Raw genomic sequence first — 17,061 nt, 5'->3', positions numbered from 1 at the left:
CGGGTAGTCGGTGAGCTAACACCACGGCAAAGGCAGGATGTCACTAGTATTGGAATGGGGGAGCCTTTTGGGGTTGCGCATCAAGGAGTTGTCACTACGCCTTGGCCATTGGCTCGTGTCTTGTTTTAACCCTTCTGAAATGAGATTGGAATTAGGCAATGGGAGATACATCAAGATTACCAAGGAGGACGTTGCAGCTGTGTTGGGGCTCCCAAATGGTACAATACCGATCGTAGAGCGCGACACCCAAGTTGTAGGTCCTGAACTGCAACAATGGAGGTCCGAGGTGAAGCAACAAAGAGGGAGGGTCACAATCAAGGCGTTGAGCACATTGCTTTTAGGTCTCAAAGATGGTGGGGTTTGGTTCAAACGACATTTTAGTGTCGTTGCTGTAAGCACCCTTATTTCAAGCTCCCCCAATGGATATGTAAACCAAAAGATTGTGCACGTGTTTAGCGATGTAACCAAGATTAAGGATCTGGATTTGGGCGGGTATCTTTTGCACTCATTAGTTACCACCCATGGTAGTTGGTCTGAAAACACCGCCCGCAAATTCACGGGACCATTGCTCTTTTTAACTGTAAGTGTGGATTTGTGTTTATAATTTATGGGGAAATGGGCTTGGTAATTATCGTTTGCTAATGTTTGGGTAATCTTGTTGGTGCAGCTCTTATATGTCGGTAGGGTGGTGGTCAATGCACGAGATGTGCCGAGGACAATCCCAGTGTTGGACGGGTGGACCACGGAGCAGATTAAAGCACGGGAGTGCTGGGAGGTTAGTGCAGGGGCGTTTGGCAACGGCCAGGTGGAAGCACCGCTGCGTGCATCGAGCATTCCAATGACCACGGGATCAGCTAGGACGATACCCCGGATATCCCAACCACAAGGGAAACGAGAGAGTAGTTTGCACTTTGTGACCCCGGTGTCTGCGTTGGCGCACAACATGGTATTATAGGAATATTTGTGCTATGTAGTTGTATTTTATGCTCGAAAGCATTTACTTGGTAGGTTGATTACACGTTTCCTGTAGGGATTTGATGAAGAGTTTGCAACCATGACTGGGGACTTACTCTCAGCTGCTTCGCGAGTGGTTGATATGGTACAACACCATCCTGATCTAGCCCGTGACCACAAAGATTTGGGTCGGGTCGCTGCTGCAGTGGATTTGTTGCTCGGGATCGTTCGGGAGCCCGCATGTAAAGAGGCACCTCAACCCCCTCCCTCGGCGTCGGCACACCACGAGGAGGCCATGTGGAATGATCCTGAATTCTTCAAGGAGTTGGACCGACTGGAGCTGGAAGCGATAGAGTCTATCGGGGGGTTCGATGCTCCTAGTTTTAGCCTAGGGGTGACACAAGACTTGGCTATGCAAAATCTGAGAAAAAACAGGCCGCTACCCTTGGATGTCGCCCCACCATCTCCCCAGGTTTGTGTTTAAACTTCCCCATTGGCGCGCTAGTATGTTTACTTATGCGTATGATGTAATTAATCCGGTGCTAGGTACCTCTCCAGATGCAGCAGATAGGGCCTGGGCTACAGCCATCCCCCCGATGTGTAGGCCCCACGAGGCGGGATGTGGCAGATCGGAAAGGGAAGGGCCCGTTCGTCCAGGGAGAGTATCAGTTTGGCAAGTTTTTTGGCACCAACATGGGTTACCCTACCATTCCGATTCCACCTGTATACGTCGTCTGGTTGTGGGTGTTTGCCTGCCCGCACGGTGACGGGTAAGTGGGTTTCTAGGATCTAAATACTCTTTGTTATCACGTTGTTTGGTAAGTGGGTCTTCATGTGTGGGTATAACTGGTGATATGAATTCAAGCTGTTGAAATTTGTCTACAACATATGCTTTACATTAAACCACCCAGTGCTTTGTGGCCATGTGTTGCTTTGCTGTGAATCTTGGACTCTGCATTCCTGCCCAAACTTGGAACCCCATTTTTAAAGCACAGAAGTATTTATTCACATTCACATAATGCACCACACAATCCCATATAAGTGTTGTATTAATTCACCGTTGAACCTGTCTGAAGACTAGTAGTTAATCCATCTATAACATCAACATTTTGGGTTATTTGTGTAGCAATGAGGTGCTGTTCCAACATATCATGCGAAAAGCTAAATGGGCAGATTTCAAAACTTTGAAGGAAAAGACAAACGTGGCGAAGACTATAGTGGATGCATGGTGCAGCGTGCTCAATTATAGAGAAAAAAACCAAGGGTGGAGGGGAACCTACCCGCATCTTTTTCACTACTAGTACCACGGCGAGTATCTAGAACCCTCTCGCATGGGCCCATTACTCTTCTATTACACCCCAATGAACTGCCTGTGTATAACACTATAACACATTCCTCATTGCAGATTGGCACCGTCGTGTCTATTTCCGCAAGCCAAGATGAGAGGGTAGCGTGATTTACAAGGCGACTAGATGAGGAACTCAAGTCTACACACCATGTAGGGATAGCAACTATAGATATGGTGAGCATTTATTAATTTTGAAATAATCTCACACAACGAAGTATATACTAAAAAAAACAAAAAAAAAAGATCAAGAACTAACACAGTCATATTATTGTTATCTAGTTTATTTTACCTATAATGCACAAGGGCCGGTACTACATGATGAGCATAAGTTTCAAGCACTCCAGGTTTGATATTATCGATAGCTTATCCACAAACAGAACGACCAAAGAGTTGTTTGCCGGAGCGCCACAGGAGTTGGTACGTGGCTGTGATAAAACCACAATGCAGTGACCTCCAATTAAATCTATGAAAATATATTTTACTATTCTTCTTGAATGTTGTGTGAGTAGTGGCTATTCTGTTGTTTATTGTGTTTAAGTTGGTAGTTATTGATTATGTTGTGGTAGTATATAGTATGTGCATGTTCATAATTAAAATAATTAGGTGCACTGGTACATACCATTACTTATGTGGAATAAACATAAATATAAATTGTTGGAACTAACTTACCAAATTGCTTTTGTGCAGATTGACCTATTAAGCGTGTACCTGGATAGTAAACAACAAACGCTGCGTGCATTCCGGCTAGAAAACATGAAGCCAAAAAGGATGCAGATGGCGTGGAGAGACACCATGTCTACCCTCGACTCGACGGTGTTTACAATGCGGCACATGGAGGCATACACTGGTCAAAGTTGTGCAAATTGGGACTGTGGATTGCAGCGGGGAAATAGCCTCCAACTACTCGAGCTACGGAAGCGTTTCATGCACAACATACTTTTGTCCGAAGTCAATGAACAGATGCAGGGTGTAGCCTCTCGCGTCGGGCAATATGATATCCAGAGGTTGGCACAACTCTAACAATGACTGCCAAACAGATTACACTGCGACCATTGCATCAGTAGTTAGTACAGATTTAATAATGATAGATTGGTGGAACGTCAGTAGTTAGTACAGATTTAATAATGATAGATTGGTGCATTTAGGTTTGGGCACCGACAAGTTAGTCGTGTGTGGGTGTTATTTAGATATGGTTTTTTTAATTATGAAACATATGGTTTTTTTTTTTAATCACAGTTCCACGGTTGCAAGCACCACATTACTTTGTTCTTCAGCATTTCTTTGGGGTAAAACCACATTACAAATTTTTTTGTTCAGTCCAAGATTTACGAGCCATGCCAATTGAATAAGGAATTAAGAGGGACTAACTTGTTAAAACAATTTGGACGTATGAGGCGTGTACCTGATTGTTAATACAGTTTTCATACTCAAAACTCGATGCATGCATACTAGATTAATTTAAAATATTCAATCATGGAGTAATGATGTTGCTGCTTTGTTAATACAGTTTTAATACTCAAAACTCAATGCATGCATACTAGATTAATTTAAAATATTAAATCATGGAGTAATGATGCTGCTGCTGTACGGGGTGGTAGCATTTACACAATGACCTTCACACGTTAGAAGCAAAGCTTTGCGTCTTGGTTTTGTACGGGTGGTAGCATTAAACACTATGAACTTCACACATTTGAGGCAAGGCACTACATTTTGGGAATACAGGCTATCGAATATCAAAATCAAACATGGGGGTAAATAAACACTACGCACACTGTGTTGCAACAATTATTGTCAAGCGAACAACGTTACCAACTCCAATTTCATTTGCTCGGTTGGGTCAAACATATGAAAGTAATTCTAAACCAATTTAACTAAAATGAAACAAACATTATTCATGAAGAAAGGGACCATGGGTTACAATTAACTAAACCATATTGCACCTGGAAGGACAACTACGAGCATTATGACGGGCGTACTCACCGCACAACCCACACTTTCGGCCAACTTTGCCACTGTTCTCTATGGCTATCTCCCGACTGCTTTTAAGACGCTTCCCACTGCCTTTGTTCTTAGCTTGGGCTGGGGCTTTAATGGTTATGTTTGTGGGTGGCTGCACCCCACATAATGTCTTGATCGCAGCACTATTACCATTTGTTGCCCCGGTGGTTGTACCATCACTCGCAAATTCCGCCCGCAGCTCTTTCAATACCTGCACCATCCGAGCTTGACGTGTCGTGCTCTCACCCACCAGCCCAGCACACGTGTTTATTTCAGACCACAATTCTGTTGCTCCTGATTTTGGGTGGTATTCTTTAGAACCTCGCCCTCTACAAGAATCGCAGCTCAGGTGTTTGCACCAACGATCCACAATGCACTGCGATGGTAACTGCTCTAGCTGTGCCCCCTTGAACACTAAGAACATATGCCTGCAAATCAACCCCATTCGTTCAAACATCTTGCAGCTGCAAAAAGTACTACACCCGTCCGGGGTGAAGTGTACGGTGTACGTGGTGGCGGAATCACCTGTGATGTCATAAAAGATGCCCCCACTATCCTTACGGATACCCACAACTTGGCAATAGAAACATGCAGCTTCAATCTCCTGCTGCATATCGTAAAAAATAGCGAGTGTGAACAATTGAGCGACCTCTCGCTCTAATGCCAAAGGAGTTTTAAACTCGGGCAAGTACCCTTCGCACTGAGCATCTAATTTAGCTTGCATGTGGCGCTGAGTTTCAAGGACGCTCTCGAACTGCATCTAAAACTGAACCAAACTAGAATGGGGGCGGGTGAACTTCCCATAAACACTGTCCTGTGCCTCAGACCGAGATGTGGTGCGTATGATGTTATCACATCTGTGCATGTTTTTATAGCTTTTCTGATTCATTTTAGAAACAAAGTTATTGAATCATGTCCATTTATTGCTTGTTTTCCTTGCTTTCTCGTTAGATTATGTTTTTACACTTGTTTTGAATGTCTTACGGTGTTCGGTAGTGTTTTTCTTCACCATTACAGGGTGAGCGTGAGAGCAAGGGGAGAATTTCAAGCATGAAATGATCAAAAGAGGAAGAAGTCGAAGCATCAGCAATTCGACGCGTCGAGCCCATGCCTCGACGCGTCGAAAATTTCCAGTAGCCTCAAACATCGCACAGGTTGGAGGCTCGACGCGTCGAGCAGATTTTCGACGCGTCGAGATCGCGGGCAGCTGTTGACTTAAAGGACTCTTAAATTGAAGCCATCAGGGTTCTACTATAAAGGGACCATCTTCTATCAACCCTAGTTTCTGTCTTCTTCTGCGATTTGGGTGTTTTGAAGGCAATCAAGAGCAAAGCACAAAGAGGACCAACTTGAAGATTTACAACTAGCTTTGGAATAGAGAACTAGCTAGAAAGATTCGGGAGAACTCTTTCACTCTTACTCTTATCCTCGTTGGTATTTGTTTATCTTTGAGCATTGAATTTACTGTTATTATGGCCATGAGTGGCTAGATTCCTTAGGGATTTTTGGGTGAATTTGTTTATGAACCTATGTGCCTTGTTCGTCAATTTCTTAATATGTTTATGTTTGGTTTTATGATTTGTGTTGCAGTCTTGTCTTAACCTGTTGTTGTTGGTAATTAAAGGCCTAAATTACTAGCTTCATAGTCAAATTTGTGTCACCAATGGGAATTGGGGCATAAATTAGGGCACACACGATTGCACCTAATAGTTAGACCTTGGGAAAGGGGAACTTATTAGGGGAAGTTAATTCCAGATTGTTACTCATCGGGAGATGGTAGTAATTAGGAATAATTGAATGCTGATCTTTGATCTTATTGGGTGTTCAAGCCATGGGAGTGGAAATTCACTAGGAATAGAGATTACGGGAGTAATTCGATTCCACTTTGCATTCCCACACAGATCTTAATTCCGAACCAGACATTACAAACGTTAATTGGCACTAGGTGATTAAACATTGTGATCCCAAGAATCCCATTTTGCTCTATTGTTTACGAAACCTTATTATTTGTTTAATTTCTTGCTCGCTATTTTATGCAACCAATCAACCATCAAGTTTCGATCAGACTAGCTCTTATAAGTAAGCAAGTAATTAGTATTTAGTACTCCATCTCCCTGTGGTTCGACAACCCGAATACTCCGGGTATTATTTGTTTGCCCCAAATTACAGTAATCAAATTGGCGCCGTTGCCGGGGAGGTGGCGCTACGTACTAATATTAGTGAAAGTTTTATTTTCGGAGACTAGTTGTTTTTAATTTCCTTTTCTTTTATTTTAATTCGTTTTTTTATTTTCGCTAATCGATAACGAGTTTCTTGTGTTGAGCTGTGTTTCTGTTATCAGCGGACTTGGTGTTATATGCGAACTCGCTCTTCAGGGAACGAAGGATTAGAACCTTTTAACCCAGAGATCGAAAAGCGAGCCAAGCTCTTAAGGAAACAGGTTAGGATGGCGAACAATGGGAATCAGAACAATCCGGCTCTCGGTGGAGAGGGAGTCAACCAACCACTACGCATTGGGAGGCCCATTTCAGATTACGTTGCTCCAGATGCAGCGGGACATGGAAGTATCAATGTGCCAGGGGTTGATGCTAATAATTTTGAGATAAAACCGGCTATAATTCAGATGGCTGCTTCGGATCCTTTTGGTGGGTCACCAACGGAAGACCCTAATGCTCACATTGCAAAATTTCTGAGGATTTGCAGCACTTTCAAAATTAACGGAGTCCCGGGAGATGCTATCAAGCTTCGCCTCTTTCCATTCACTGTAAGGGACAAAGCTAACAGTTGGCTTGCCTCTTATCCGGCGAATTACTTTGAAACTTGGGACCAGTTGCACAGAGAGTTCCTTAAGAGATTTTTTCCCATATCCAAGACTCAGAAAATGAGGAGATCTATTCAGAATTTCAGACAGTTAGCTGGTGAGTCGTTGGCAGAGTCATGGGAGAGATTCAAGGAGATGAGGATACAATGTCCTCATCACGGTATTCAGAATTGGGATTTAATGATGGCCTTCTATGAGGGACTACTGGACAATTCAAAAATCCTAGTCGATGCTTCATCGGGAGGATCATTTACAATCCTAGAGCCAGATCAAGCTGAAGAATTGTTGGAAAAGGTTGCGATGAATGGGACGACTTGGTATTCAGAGAGATCTCCCCAGAGGTTGATAGGAGGCGTGTCTGAAGTTGATCAGATATCCGCTCTATCGGCTAAGTTCGACAATGTGGCCACTTTAGTTCAGCAGTTGGCTCAGATTACTATCAAGAATCAAGCTTCGGGTTATGATTTTAAAGCTCCTACGCCTTCAAGACCTGTACTGATGTGTGAGTTGTGTGGAGGAGAGCACAATTCAGAGGAGTGTCTCAGTGTTGATTCTCAAGCTACAATGGAGCAAGTTGATGTGGTAGGGTATGGTGGTGTTCAACCGGCATACCAGCAACGAGGAACCTACAATCCGAATGCATCGAGGAATCATCCTGGTTTCTCTTGGGGTAATCCAGCTGGGGCGGCTAATCCCCAGTACTTAAACAATAGAAGTCAACCACCAGGATTTCAGGGGCAGCAAAATTTTAGAGGAAATCATCAACCGCAATTCAGGCAGAACCAAGGATATCAGGTTCCAGTAAATCAGTCCAAGCCTAATGCGGAAGCACCAGTCCAGTCGAATATGGAATTATTATTGGAAAAACTGGTTAAAGGTCAGCTGGAGGTTACAGAGAGGTTGGATCGGATGGACACTCGCCAAAATATGTTTGAAAATCAGCTAGCGAATCAACCATCTATATCAAGTACTAAAGTCACTGGTAAGTTGCCAGCTATGCCCGAACAACCAAGAGAACACATGAACGCTGTCACCACTAAGAGTGGGAAGCAATTATTGGACCCACCGTATCCAAATGGGGAACACGAGGTCAGGAAGAATCTAGGGGTTGAAAATGAGAAAGTGAATGAGGGTGTTATTGCTCAAGATAAGGAGGATGAGATACAAGAAATTGAACCCGCAAAGAAGCATACACCACCTCTACCCTTCCCACAAAAATTCCAGAAATCTAGGGAAGAGGAAAGAAGAGCAAACTTCTACAGTTTGATCAAGCAACTGGACATCACCATTCCTTTTATTGATGCTGTGACCGAGATTCCCTCGTATGCTAAGTTCTTGAAAGAGATTTTATCCAACAAGAGGAGAGCTGAGAATCGTGAGACAGTGGCAGTAAGTGAAGAATGTAGTGCTTTAATTCAAAACAAGCTTCCTCCAAAACTTAGGGATCCAGGGAGTTTCTCTATCCCTTGTGTTATCGGAGGATCACTTGTTCAAAAGGCTTTATGCGACTTAGGGGCAAGTGTGAGTTTGATGCCTTATTCTTTGTGCCAAAAGCTGCAACTTGGAGAGCCAAAGCCTACATCCATAACTCTTCAGTTGGCAGACAGATCAGTGAAATATCCTATCGGAATTCTGGAGGATGTGCCAGTGAAGATTGACAAATTTTACATTCCGGGAGACTTCGTGGTTTTAGAGATGGAAGAAGATGCTAAAATTCCTATTATCCTTGGGAGGCCATTCTTGGCAACCGCTGGAGCTATAATCAATGTCAAAAAAGGAACTTTAGTTCTTGAGATTGGAGAAGATAAAGTTGAATTTAATGTTTTTGAATTGGCTAACAAATCATCTTGTCTTGATTCTTGCTTCTATGTAGACGAAATCGACTCATGTGTTGCGACTTATGAGAGGGGTAAATGGATCTCCAATGACCCTTTATAGCTCGAAGGTGAAAATTCCACAAGGAATGAAGGCTTGGAGGACGGTACGAATGATGAGGAATCACAGGAATTGCCACTAGCATTCCTTGCCCGTAACCCTGAGGAAAAGGAACCACCACAGGTAGAATTAAAACCTTTACCAACAAACTTGAGGTATGCTTATCTTGGTCCAAATTCTACGTACCCAGTAATTGTAAGTGCGCATTTGAAAGATGATGAAATGGAAAAGTTATTAAACGTGTTAAGAAAACATAAGAGAATCATTGGATACACTATTGATGATATTGTTGGAATTAGTGCTTCCTACTGCATGCACAGGATTAATTTAGAGGATGGGCGTAGACCCAGTGTTGAGCACCAGCGTAGGTTAAACCCTACGATGCAGGAGGTTGTGAAGAAAGAGATCCTAAAATTGTTGAAGGCTGGCATCATTTATCCTGTTCCTGACAGTAAGTGGGTCAGCCCTATTCACGTGGTCCCAAAGAAAGGGGGGACAACTGTAGTCCGCAATGAGAAAAATGAGCTCATTCCTACCAGGTTAGTCACTGGTTGGAGGATGTGTACGGACTACAGAAAGTTGAACGATGCCACCAGGAAGGATCATTTTCCTCTTCCATTTGTTGATCAGTTGATTGAAAGGATGGCTAAGTACTCTTACTTTTGCTTTCTTGATGGTTTTTCGGGGTTCTTTCAGATCCCAATCCACCCTGATAACCAAGAGATGACTACGTTTACATGCCCTTATGGCACCTTTGCATATCGAAGGATGCCATTTGGGTTATGTAATGCACCAGCTACATTTCAAAGGTGCATGTTAGCCATTTTTTCCGATTTAGTTGAGAAGACTATGGAAGTTTTCATGGATGATTTTTCTGTCTATGGTTCTTCGTTTGATAATTGTCTAGATAATTTGGATGAGGCATTAGGAAAGTGTCAAGAAGCAAACCTTGTTCTTAATTGGGAAAAATGTCACTTCATGGTACAACAAGGGATTGTTCTTGGACACAAGATATCAGAAAAGGGCATTGAAGTTGACCCGGCCAAGGTGGAAGTCATAGAGAAACTGCCACCACCGGTTTCGGTAAAGGGAATAAGGAGTTTCCTTGGCCATGCAGGGTTCTACCGGAGATTTATCAAAGATTTTTCAAAAATCTCTAAACCTTTAACTCAATTGCTTTTAAAAGATGCTAACTTTGTTTTTTATGATGCTTGCCTTGAAGCTTTCTGCAGATTGAAGAAGGCATTGACAACAGCTCCCATAATGTCACCGCCAGATTGGAACTTACCTTTTGAGATTATGTGCGATGCTAGTGACTACGTTGTGGGGGCCGTCCTTTGTCAAAAGAAGGGCAAGTGCCTACACCCAATTTACTATGCAAGCCGTACTCTGGATGCGGCTCAGGTTAATTATGCCACAACAGAAAAGGAGATGCTGGCTGTGGTTTTTGCTGTTGATAAGTTTCGGTCCTACCTAAACGGGTACAAGGTCATTGTCCATACCGATCACTCAGCATTGAAGTACTTGATGAGCAAAAAGGAATCCAAGCCAAGACTGATGAGATGGACCCTTCTGCTTCAAGAGTTTGACCTGGAGATCTTAGACAAGAAGGGAACGGAAAATCTTGTAGCTGATCATTTTTCCCGATTAGAGAACCAAAACGAAGTGGCTGAAGGAGAGGAGGTTCCAATCAATGAGTACTCCGTGGGAGAGCAACTGATGGCTCTTCGTGCTTTTATGCCCTGGTATTCAGATTTGGTAAATTATGTGGTTTGTCAACAATTTCCACCAAATGCTTCTAGGTCATTGAAGAAGAAATTACAAACTGATGCAAAATTCTATCTTTGGGATGAACCGTTTCTATACAAGAGATGTGCAGACGGAATATTAAGAAGATGCTTGCCCGAGGACGAGGTAGAAAGTGTCTTAAAGCATTGTCATTCATCGCCTTATGGAGGGCATTTTGGTCCTTCTCGAACCGCGCAAAAGGTTTTACAGTCAGGATTTTATTGGCCCAGTATATTCAAAGATTCACATTCTTTCGTATCTCGTTGTGATAAGTGCCAAAGAGTAGGCACAGTGGGAAGGAGAAACGAGATGCCTCAACACAGTATTCTTGAAGTGGAACTATTTGATGTCTGGGGTTTGGATTTCATGGGTCCATTCCCCAAGTCTTTTGGTAATGAATACATCTCAGTGGCAGTAGACTATGTCTCCAAATGGGTTGAAGCCATTGCTTGTCCTACTAATGATTCCAAGGTTGTTATTAAGTTCATCAAGAAGAATATTTTTGCAAGGTTTGGGGTACCAAGAGCTTTGATCACTGATAATGGGACACATTTTTGCAACAGAGCGTTGGGGAAAGTTCTTGAGAAGTATGGAATTCATCACAGATTCTCCACACCATATCATCCCCAAGCCAATGGTCAAGTGGAACTGTCAAACCGAGAAATCAAATCCATTCTTGAGAAAGTGGTCAATCCATCTCGAAAAGATTGATCCGCGAAGCTTGATGATGCATTGTGGGCATATAGGACCGCTTTCAAGAATCCTATTGGAACTTCACCTTTCAGACTTGTTTATGGGAAACCTTGTCATTTGCCCGTGGAGTTAGAACACAAAACCCATTGGGCAGTCACGACGCTCAACATGGATTTGCAACTCGCAGGTGAGAAGAGGCTGCATCAACTAAACGAACTTGATGAATTCAGGCTCGAAGCCTATGACAATGCGAAAATCTACAAGGAGAAGACCAAGAGGTGGCATGACAAGCACATTCTAAAGAGAGAATTTGTTCCAGGAGACGACGTCCTTCTATTCAATTCAAGGATGAAATTATTCCCAGGAAAATTAAAATCCAAGTGGACTGGGCCACACAAAGTGATTAAGGTACATCCGTCGGGTGCCGTGGTGCTTCAAGGAACACAAGATGAATTCACGGTCAATGGGCAAAGGTTAAAGCACTACTATTCACCCGAGGAACCTAGGGTCAATGTGATACATTGTCTTCATCTCCCGACCTACATGTGACACCTGAAAGGAGGTACAGTCGAGCTAGCGACGTTAAACTTAGCGCTCCATGGGAGGCACCCCATGTTATCTTTTAATTTATCGCATTTTTATTTCTTGCTAATTATTTCGTTCTAGTTCGTTTACAAAATTTGAGTGTTTTTTCTGGTTTCTGTGGCAAACAGCAGTATAGGGGTTGTTTTCGACTAAGTAAAAAAGGCCAAAAATCGACTTAGGTGGGAAAATTCCATACTGGAATTCTTCGACGCGTCGAGCCCAAGGCTCGACGCGTCGAGCTCCCACTGATTTGATGAAATTGCCTACTGGAAATTTTCGACGCGTCGAGCCCAGTTCTCGACGCGTCGAAACCAACGTGCCTCGAAAATTTGCCTACTGGAAATTTTCGACGCGTCGAGCCCATGCCTCGATGCGTCGAAACCATCGCGTCTCGAAAATTTCCCTACTGGAAATTTTCGACGCGTCGAGACGCGACAGAACAGATGGGTTAAATCGCGACCAGCGGTCCATTTTTCTCCCCAAACTCATAATTTTCTCTCAATCTCCCACTCGCCCAAGATACCCCAGGTCCGAACCCTCTGGTTCTCCTCTCCATTCACTTCCTAAACCTACAAGGTAGCAACAATCACTCTTTTCTACTTTTAATTTCTTGATTTGGTGGTGCATTTTTGCTCTATTCTTGGGTAGGAGCCCTACCCGCGAATTTTTCCCCTGATTTTGAATTTTTAGTAGATAAATTGCCCATTGTTGATTACTAAAGATTGATTGTTGCTATATACATGTTGTAATTGTTGCATTAGAAACCATTGCACTCACATTTTGATCCTATTTTCTAGGTTTCTTCGTTGGTTGTTTAAGCTAAATTCCACTTTGTTTTGATAATTTTAATTTCTTATTTTAGTCTAGGATGGTTGTAGACCTTACTGCTGATGATAGGTATCCTTGTTTTGATGTGTGGTGATCTTGTGGGATGAATTTGATATGTCAATTTTACATAAAACTAGTGTTAAAGTTCATGCCCACAAGGTGTTTGATTAAATGCCCAAGTGAAGTTTGTGCCCTTGATTGAAAACTTTGAAATCCTTGCACGCACTTTTGATATTCTGGCTATAAATTCTTGATCAGGTACTTGAAAGTTTTGTTTTATTATTGAGTCTTGTAGGTTTTTCCTATGGCACCAAGAGCCCGTCAACCGTCCAAACGGCCAAGAGCCGAATCTTCGCAGGTCCGGGAACAACCACAACGTGCTGCACAATATGAACGTTTTGTAACAGACGCAGCGGCTCAACGGTACCATCAGTTGATATCTGCCCGGCCCGTTCTGAAAGAACGTGGCGCACATATAGTGGTCCCGGAAGCGTGGAATTGGGCGCCCCGATTCCTTGCTCAACCAGGAGATGCATTTACCAATTTGGTGAGGGAATTCTATGCGAATGCAAAGGATGGCCTCGAAACGAATGTTTGTATTGTCCGGGGCGTTCCGGTCGACTTCTCGGCGGAGGCCATTAATGCGTACTACGGTACGCGTAATTACATGGGCGATGATTACTTTAATCGAGATATGCGTCGTGGCCACATGGACCAAGAGTTGCTGAACCGTATTGCACAATTCTTTCACCCGAGGGCCGAATGGAATATCAGGGGGGGTGTAGCCTCCCACATGGACTACAAGTATTTTCAGACTGCTGACAGGGGAATCTTGGACTTCATCAAAGCGAGGCTTGTCCTAAATTCTCACAAGGGGACTGTCCGAAAGGACTTAGTGCTCCTTACCTACTGCATCCGGCAACACAAGACTATTGACATTGGCCATATCATCAACGGCAATATCCGCGAAGCTGCCGATGCGAAGGGTCGATTCTACCTCGGCCACTCCTACCTCATTACGCATCTTTGCCAGCTGGCTGGGGTTCCTATTGATGAATCCCAGGAGGTCAGGTTAGCTCCACAAGCCTTCATATCCGAGCATTACCTAGAGAAACGCTACAAGACCGGTCAGCAATTCGGGGAGGAGGAAGACGATGAAGATGATGAAGAAGGCGATGATGCGATTGCCCCACAGATGGCTGCACCTGCCCCTGCACCCGCCCCTGCACCTGCCTTCCCTCATGATTGGCAGGATTTCATGCGCAGAACTGATGAGGTGAATTGGTTCATGGGCACCTCCATACACCAGCAGAATCAGGCCCATCTCGGCTTCCAGCCGAACTTTCCACCACCACCACCTTGGCTGCAAGATCCTCGGTACATCCCGGACTTCTATCGAGGATACTACCCACCACCACCACCTCCGGATACCGACCAGTAGAAGGTTCTACGGCAATACTCCAACTCCTTTTCCTTCACTTAATTTATTACATTGGGGACAATGTAATTCTCTAAGTATGAGGGGGAAGGATTGAAGTATTTCCTTTCTTTTCCTTAGTCTTTGCACTTTTATTTTATTTTCCTTGCACTTTAATTTTATTTAGTCTGTTCTCGTATTCCATTTCGCCCCCTTCACTTGAATTCTTGCTTGAATGACTCATGTGCCTCTATTTCCATTAAACTGTTGGTCTTGATACTTAATTGCTCTCGCTCTCTCGTGTCGGGTAGTGGTCTGTTTTGGTGGAACTTGCTGCATCTCATTATGCCATGGATGAAATCATAGTGTAACACTTCAGTGATTTATTTCCCTTGCTAATATACTTGTCACCCACTCATAATCGGACTAATTTCTTGATCTAGTGGTTAGTGCATGTGCTAGCGAAAGTTTATGTGGAATTTCGACAATTAGTTGGCTTACGAAGGCTTGTCTCATTACTCCTCAGGTTTAGTCTAATTTTCGCATATATTGAAATGATTTAGGCCATCCTTTGTAGCTCATAGCCTTTAAACCTGTCCCTACGTATGTGTTATCCTTTGTGTCCCCTTTGAGCCTTTTATTTTCTTTATAATAAGTGCTAAGCACTTATTACCCCTTTGTGATTGTTTTTCTTTGATTTACCCATTATCATAACCCTTAGCCCTTAGCCAAATATTTCCCTTCCACCCTTGAGAGAATGAAACTTTTATCTTCATCTTTTCCGTAAGAAGAGTTTTGTGGAGTTGTGCTACGATAAAAAGCAGCTAGTGTTACAAATGTTCAAGTGTGGGGGTCATGAAAGTTTGGATTGAAATTATCTTGCTATATCCAAAAGATGTCCAAAGACAAAGAAAAGTAAAAAAAAAAAAAAAAAAAAAAAAAAAAAAAAAAAAAAGATTGAAAGCTTTTGAGTTTGGATCCCCACTTTACCAAAGAGTTGCTAAGTTCTTAAAAGGAAGTTGCTCCTTGGAATTATGATTATCTCATCTCTTCCAGATTTTGAAAAGCTATAGATAATTGTGTCATTCTCTCCCTTTGTTATCATTCCTTACCTTTTTTTTTTTTCTATAAACCGTGACCCTTAGCCCCATTACAAGCTTAATAAAGACCTATTTGATCTCTACATGCAATGTTAGTTCTATTCAGGAGGAGTAGGAAGGGCAAGCCTAGGATGTTTTTCTGATGTCGTGTTTTGCATAAACCTAACTGAGTACGTGTGCACACTAGATTTCTCACTACTAACAATTTGGGTGCTTGTATGTTGGCTTGGGAGTAGAACGCGGGTGTCAAGCAGAGATGATTCCGGAAGCATGTGTCCTGCAGTGAGTTGGCTTGTGGTTTTGCTAAGTTGTGCACGAGAAATTGGGAGCGATCCTTGTGTTTTGACCTGTGGTTTGATTTAGTGCTTTGCTTGAGGACAAGCAAAGTCTTAAGTGTGAGGGGGTGATGTTATCACATCTGTGCATGTTTTTATAGCTTTTCTGATTCATTTTAGAAACAAAGTTATTGAATCATGTCCATTTATTGCTTGTTTTCCTTGCTTTCTCGTTAGATTATGTTTTTACACTTGTTTTGAATGTCTTACGGTGTTCAGTAGTGTTTTTCTTCACCATTACAGGGTGAGCGTGAGAGCAAGGGGAGAATTTCAAGCACGAAATGATCAAAAGAGGAAGAAGTCAAAGCATCAGCAATTCGACGCGTCGAGCCCATGCCTTGACGCGTCGAAAATTTCCAGTAGCCTCAAACATCGCACAGGTTGGAGGCTCGACGCGTCGAGCAGATTTTCGACGCGTCGAGATCGCGGGCAGCTGTTGACTTAAAGGACTCTTAAATTGAAGCCATCAGGGTTCTACTATAAAGGGACCATCTTCTATCAACCCTAGTTTCTGTCTTCTTCTGCGATTTGGGTGTTTTGAAGGCAATCAAGAGCAAAGCACAAAGAGGACCAACTTGAAGATTTACAACTAGCTTTGGAATAGAGAACTAGCTAGAAAGATTCGGGAGAACTCTTTCACTCTTACTCTTATCCTCGTTGGTATTTGTTTATCTTTGAGCATTGAATTTACTGTTATTATGGCCATGAGTGGCTAGATTCCTTAGGGATTTTTGGGTGAATTTGTTTATGAACCTATGTGCCTTGTTCGTCAATTTCTTAATATGTTTATGTTTGGTTTTATGATTTGTGTTGCAGTCTTGTCTTAACCTGTTGTTGTTGGTAATTAAAGGCCTAAATTACTAGCTTCATAGTCAAATTTGTGTCACCAATGGGAATTGGGGCATAAATTAGGGCACACACGATTGCACCTAATAGTTAGACCTTGGGAAAGGGGAACTTATTAGGGGAAGTTAATTCCAGATTGTTACTCATCGGGAGATGGTAGTAATTAGGAATAATTGAATGCTGATCTTTGATCTTATTGGGTGTTCAAGCCATGGGAGTGGAAATTCACTAGGAATAGAGATTACGGGAGTAATTCGATTCCACTTTGCATTCCCACACAGATCTTAATTCCGAACCAGACATTACAAACGTTAATTGGCACTAGGTGATTAAACATTGTGATCCCAAGAATCCCATTTTGCTCTATTGTTTACGAAACCTTATTATTTGTTTAATTTCTTGCTCGCTATTTT

At 42.8% G+C, this 17,061-nt stretch overlaps 2 protein-coding genes across 2 annotated transcripts; one reads left to right on the top strand and one right to left on the bottom strand.

Annotated features, from left to right (window-relative positions):
* Positions 1–4,226: 4,226 nt before the first annotated feature.
* LOC109147414 (protein FAR1-RELATED SEQUENCE 9-like) lies at positions 4,227–5,060 on the bottom strand. The gene has a single exon (XM_019295067.1). It carries the CDS (start codon positions 5,058–5,060, stop codon positions 4,227–4,229), a length of 834 nt encoding a protein of 277 aa, XP_019150612.1.
* A 1,596-nt stretch (positions 5,061–6,656) lies between these two features.
* Positions 6,657–9,059, top strand: LOC109147406. The gene has a single exon (XM_019295055.1). The coding sequence runs from the start codon at positions 6,657–6,659 to the stop codon at positions 9,057–9,059; it is 2,403 nt and encodes an 800-aa protein (XP_019150600.1).
* Positions 9,060–17,061: the final 8,002 nt, after the last annotated feature.

The sequence above is a fragment of the Ipomoea nil genome, unplaced genomic scaffold (genome assembly GCF_001879475.1).
Source record: "Ipomoea nil cultivar Tokyo-kokei standard unplaced genomic scaffold, Asagao_1.1 scaffold0261, whole genome shotgun sequence".
Classification (NCBI taxonomy): domain Eukaryota; kingdom Viridiplantae; phylum Streptophyta; class Magnoliopsida; order Solanales; family Convolvulaceae; genus Ipomoea; species Ipomoea nil.
Note: the sequence above shows the minus strand (reverse complement) of the source record. Positions and strands in the feature narration are given on the sequence as shown.

Excerpts from the sequence above, each read along its gene's own strand:
- LOC109147414 (XM_019295067.1), bottom strand. The coding sequence starts at position 5,060 with ATGCAGTTCGAGAGCGTCCTTGAAACTCAGCGCCACATGCAAGCTAAA.
- LOC109147406 (XM_019295055.1), top strand. The coding sequence starts at position 6,657 with ATGCGAACTCGCTCTTCAGGGAACGAAGGATTAGAACCTTTTAACCCA.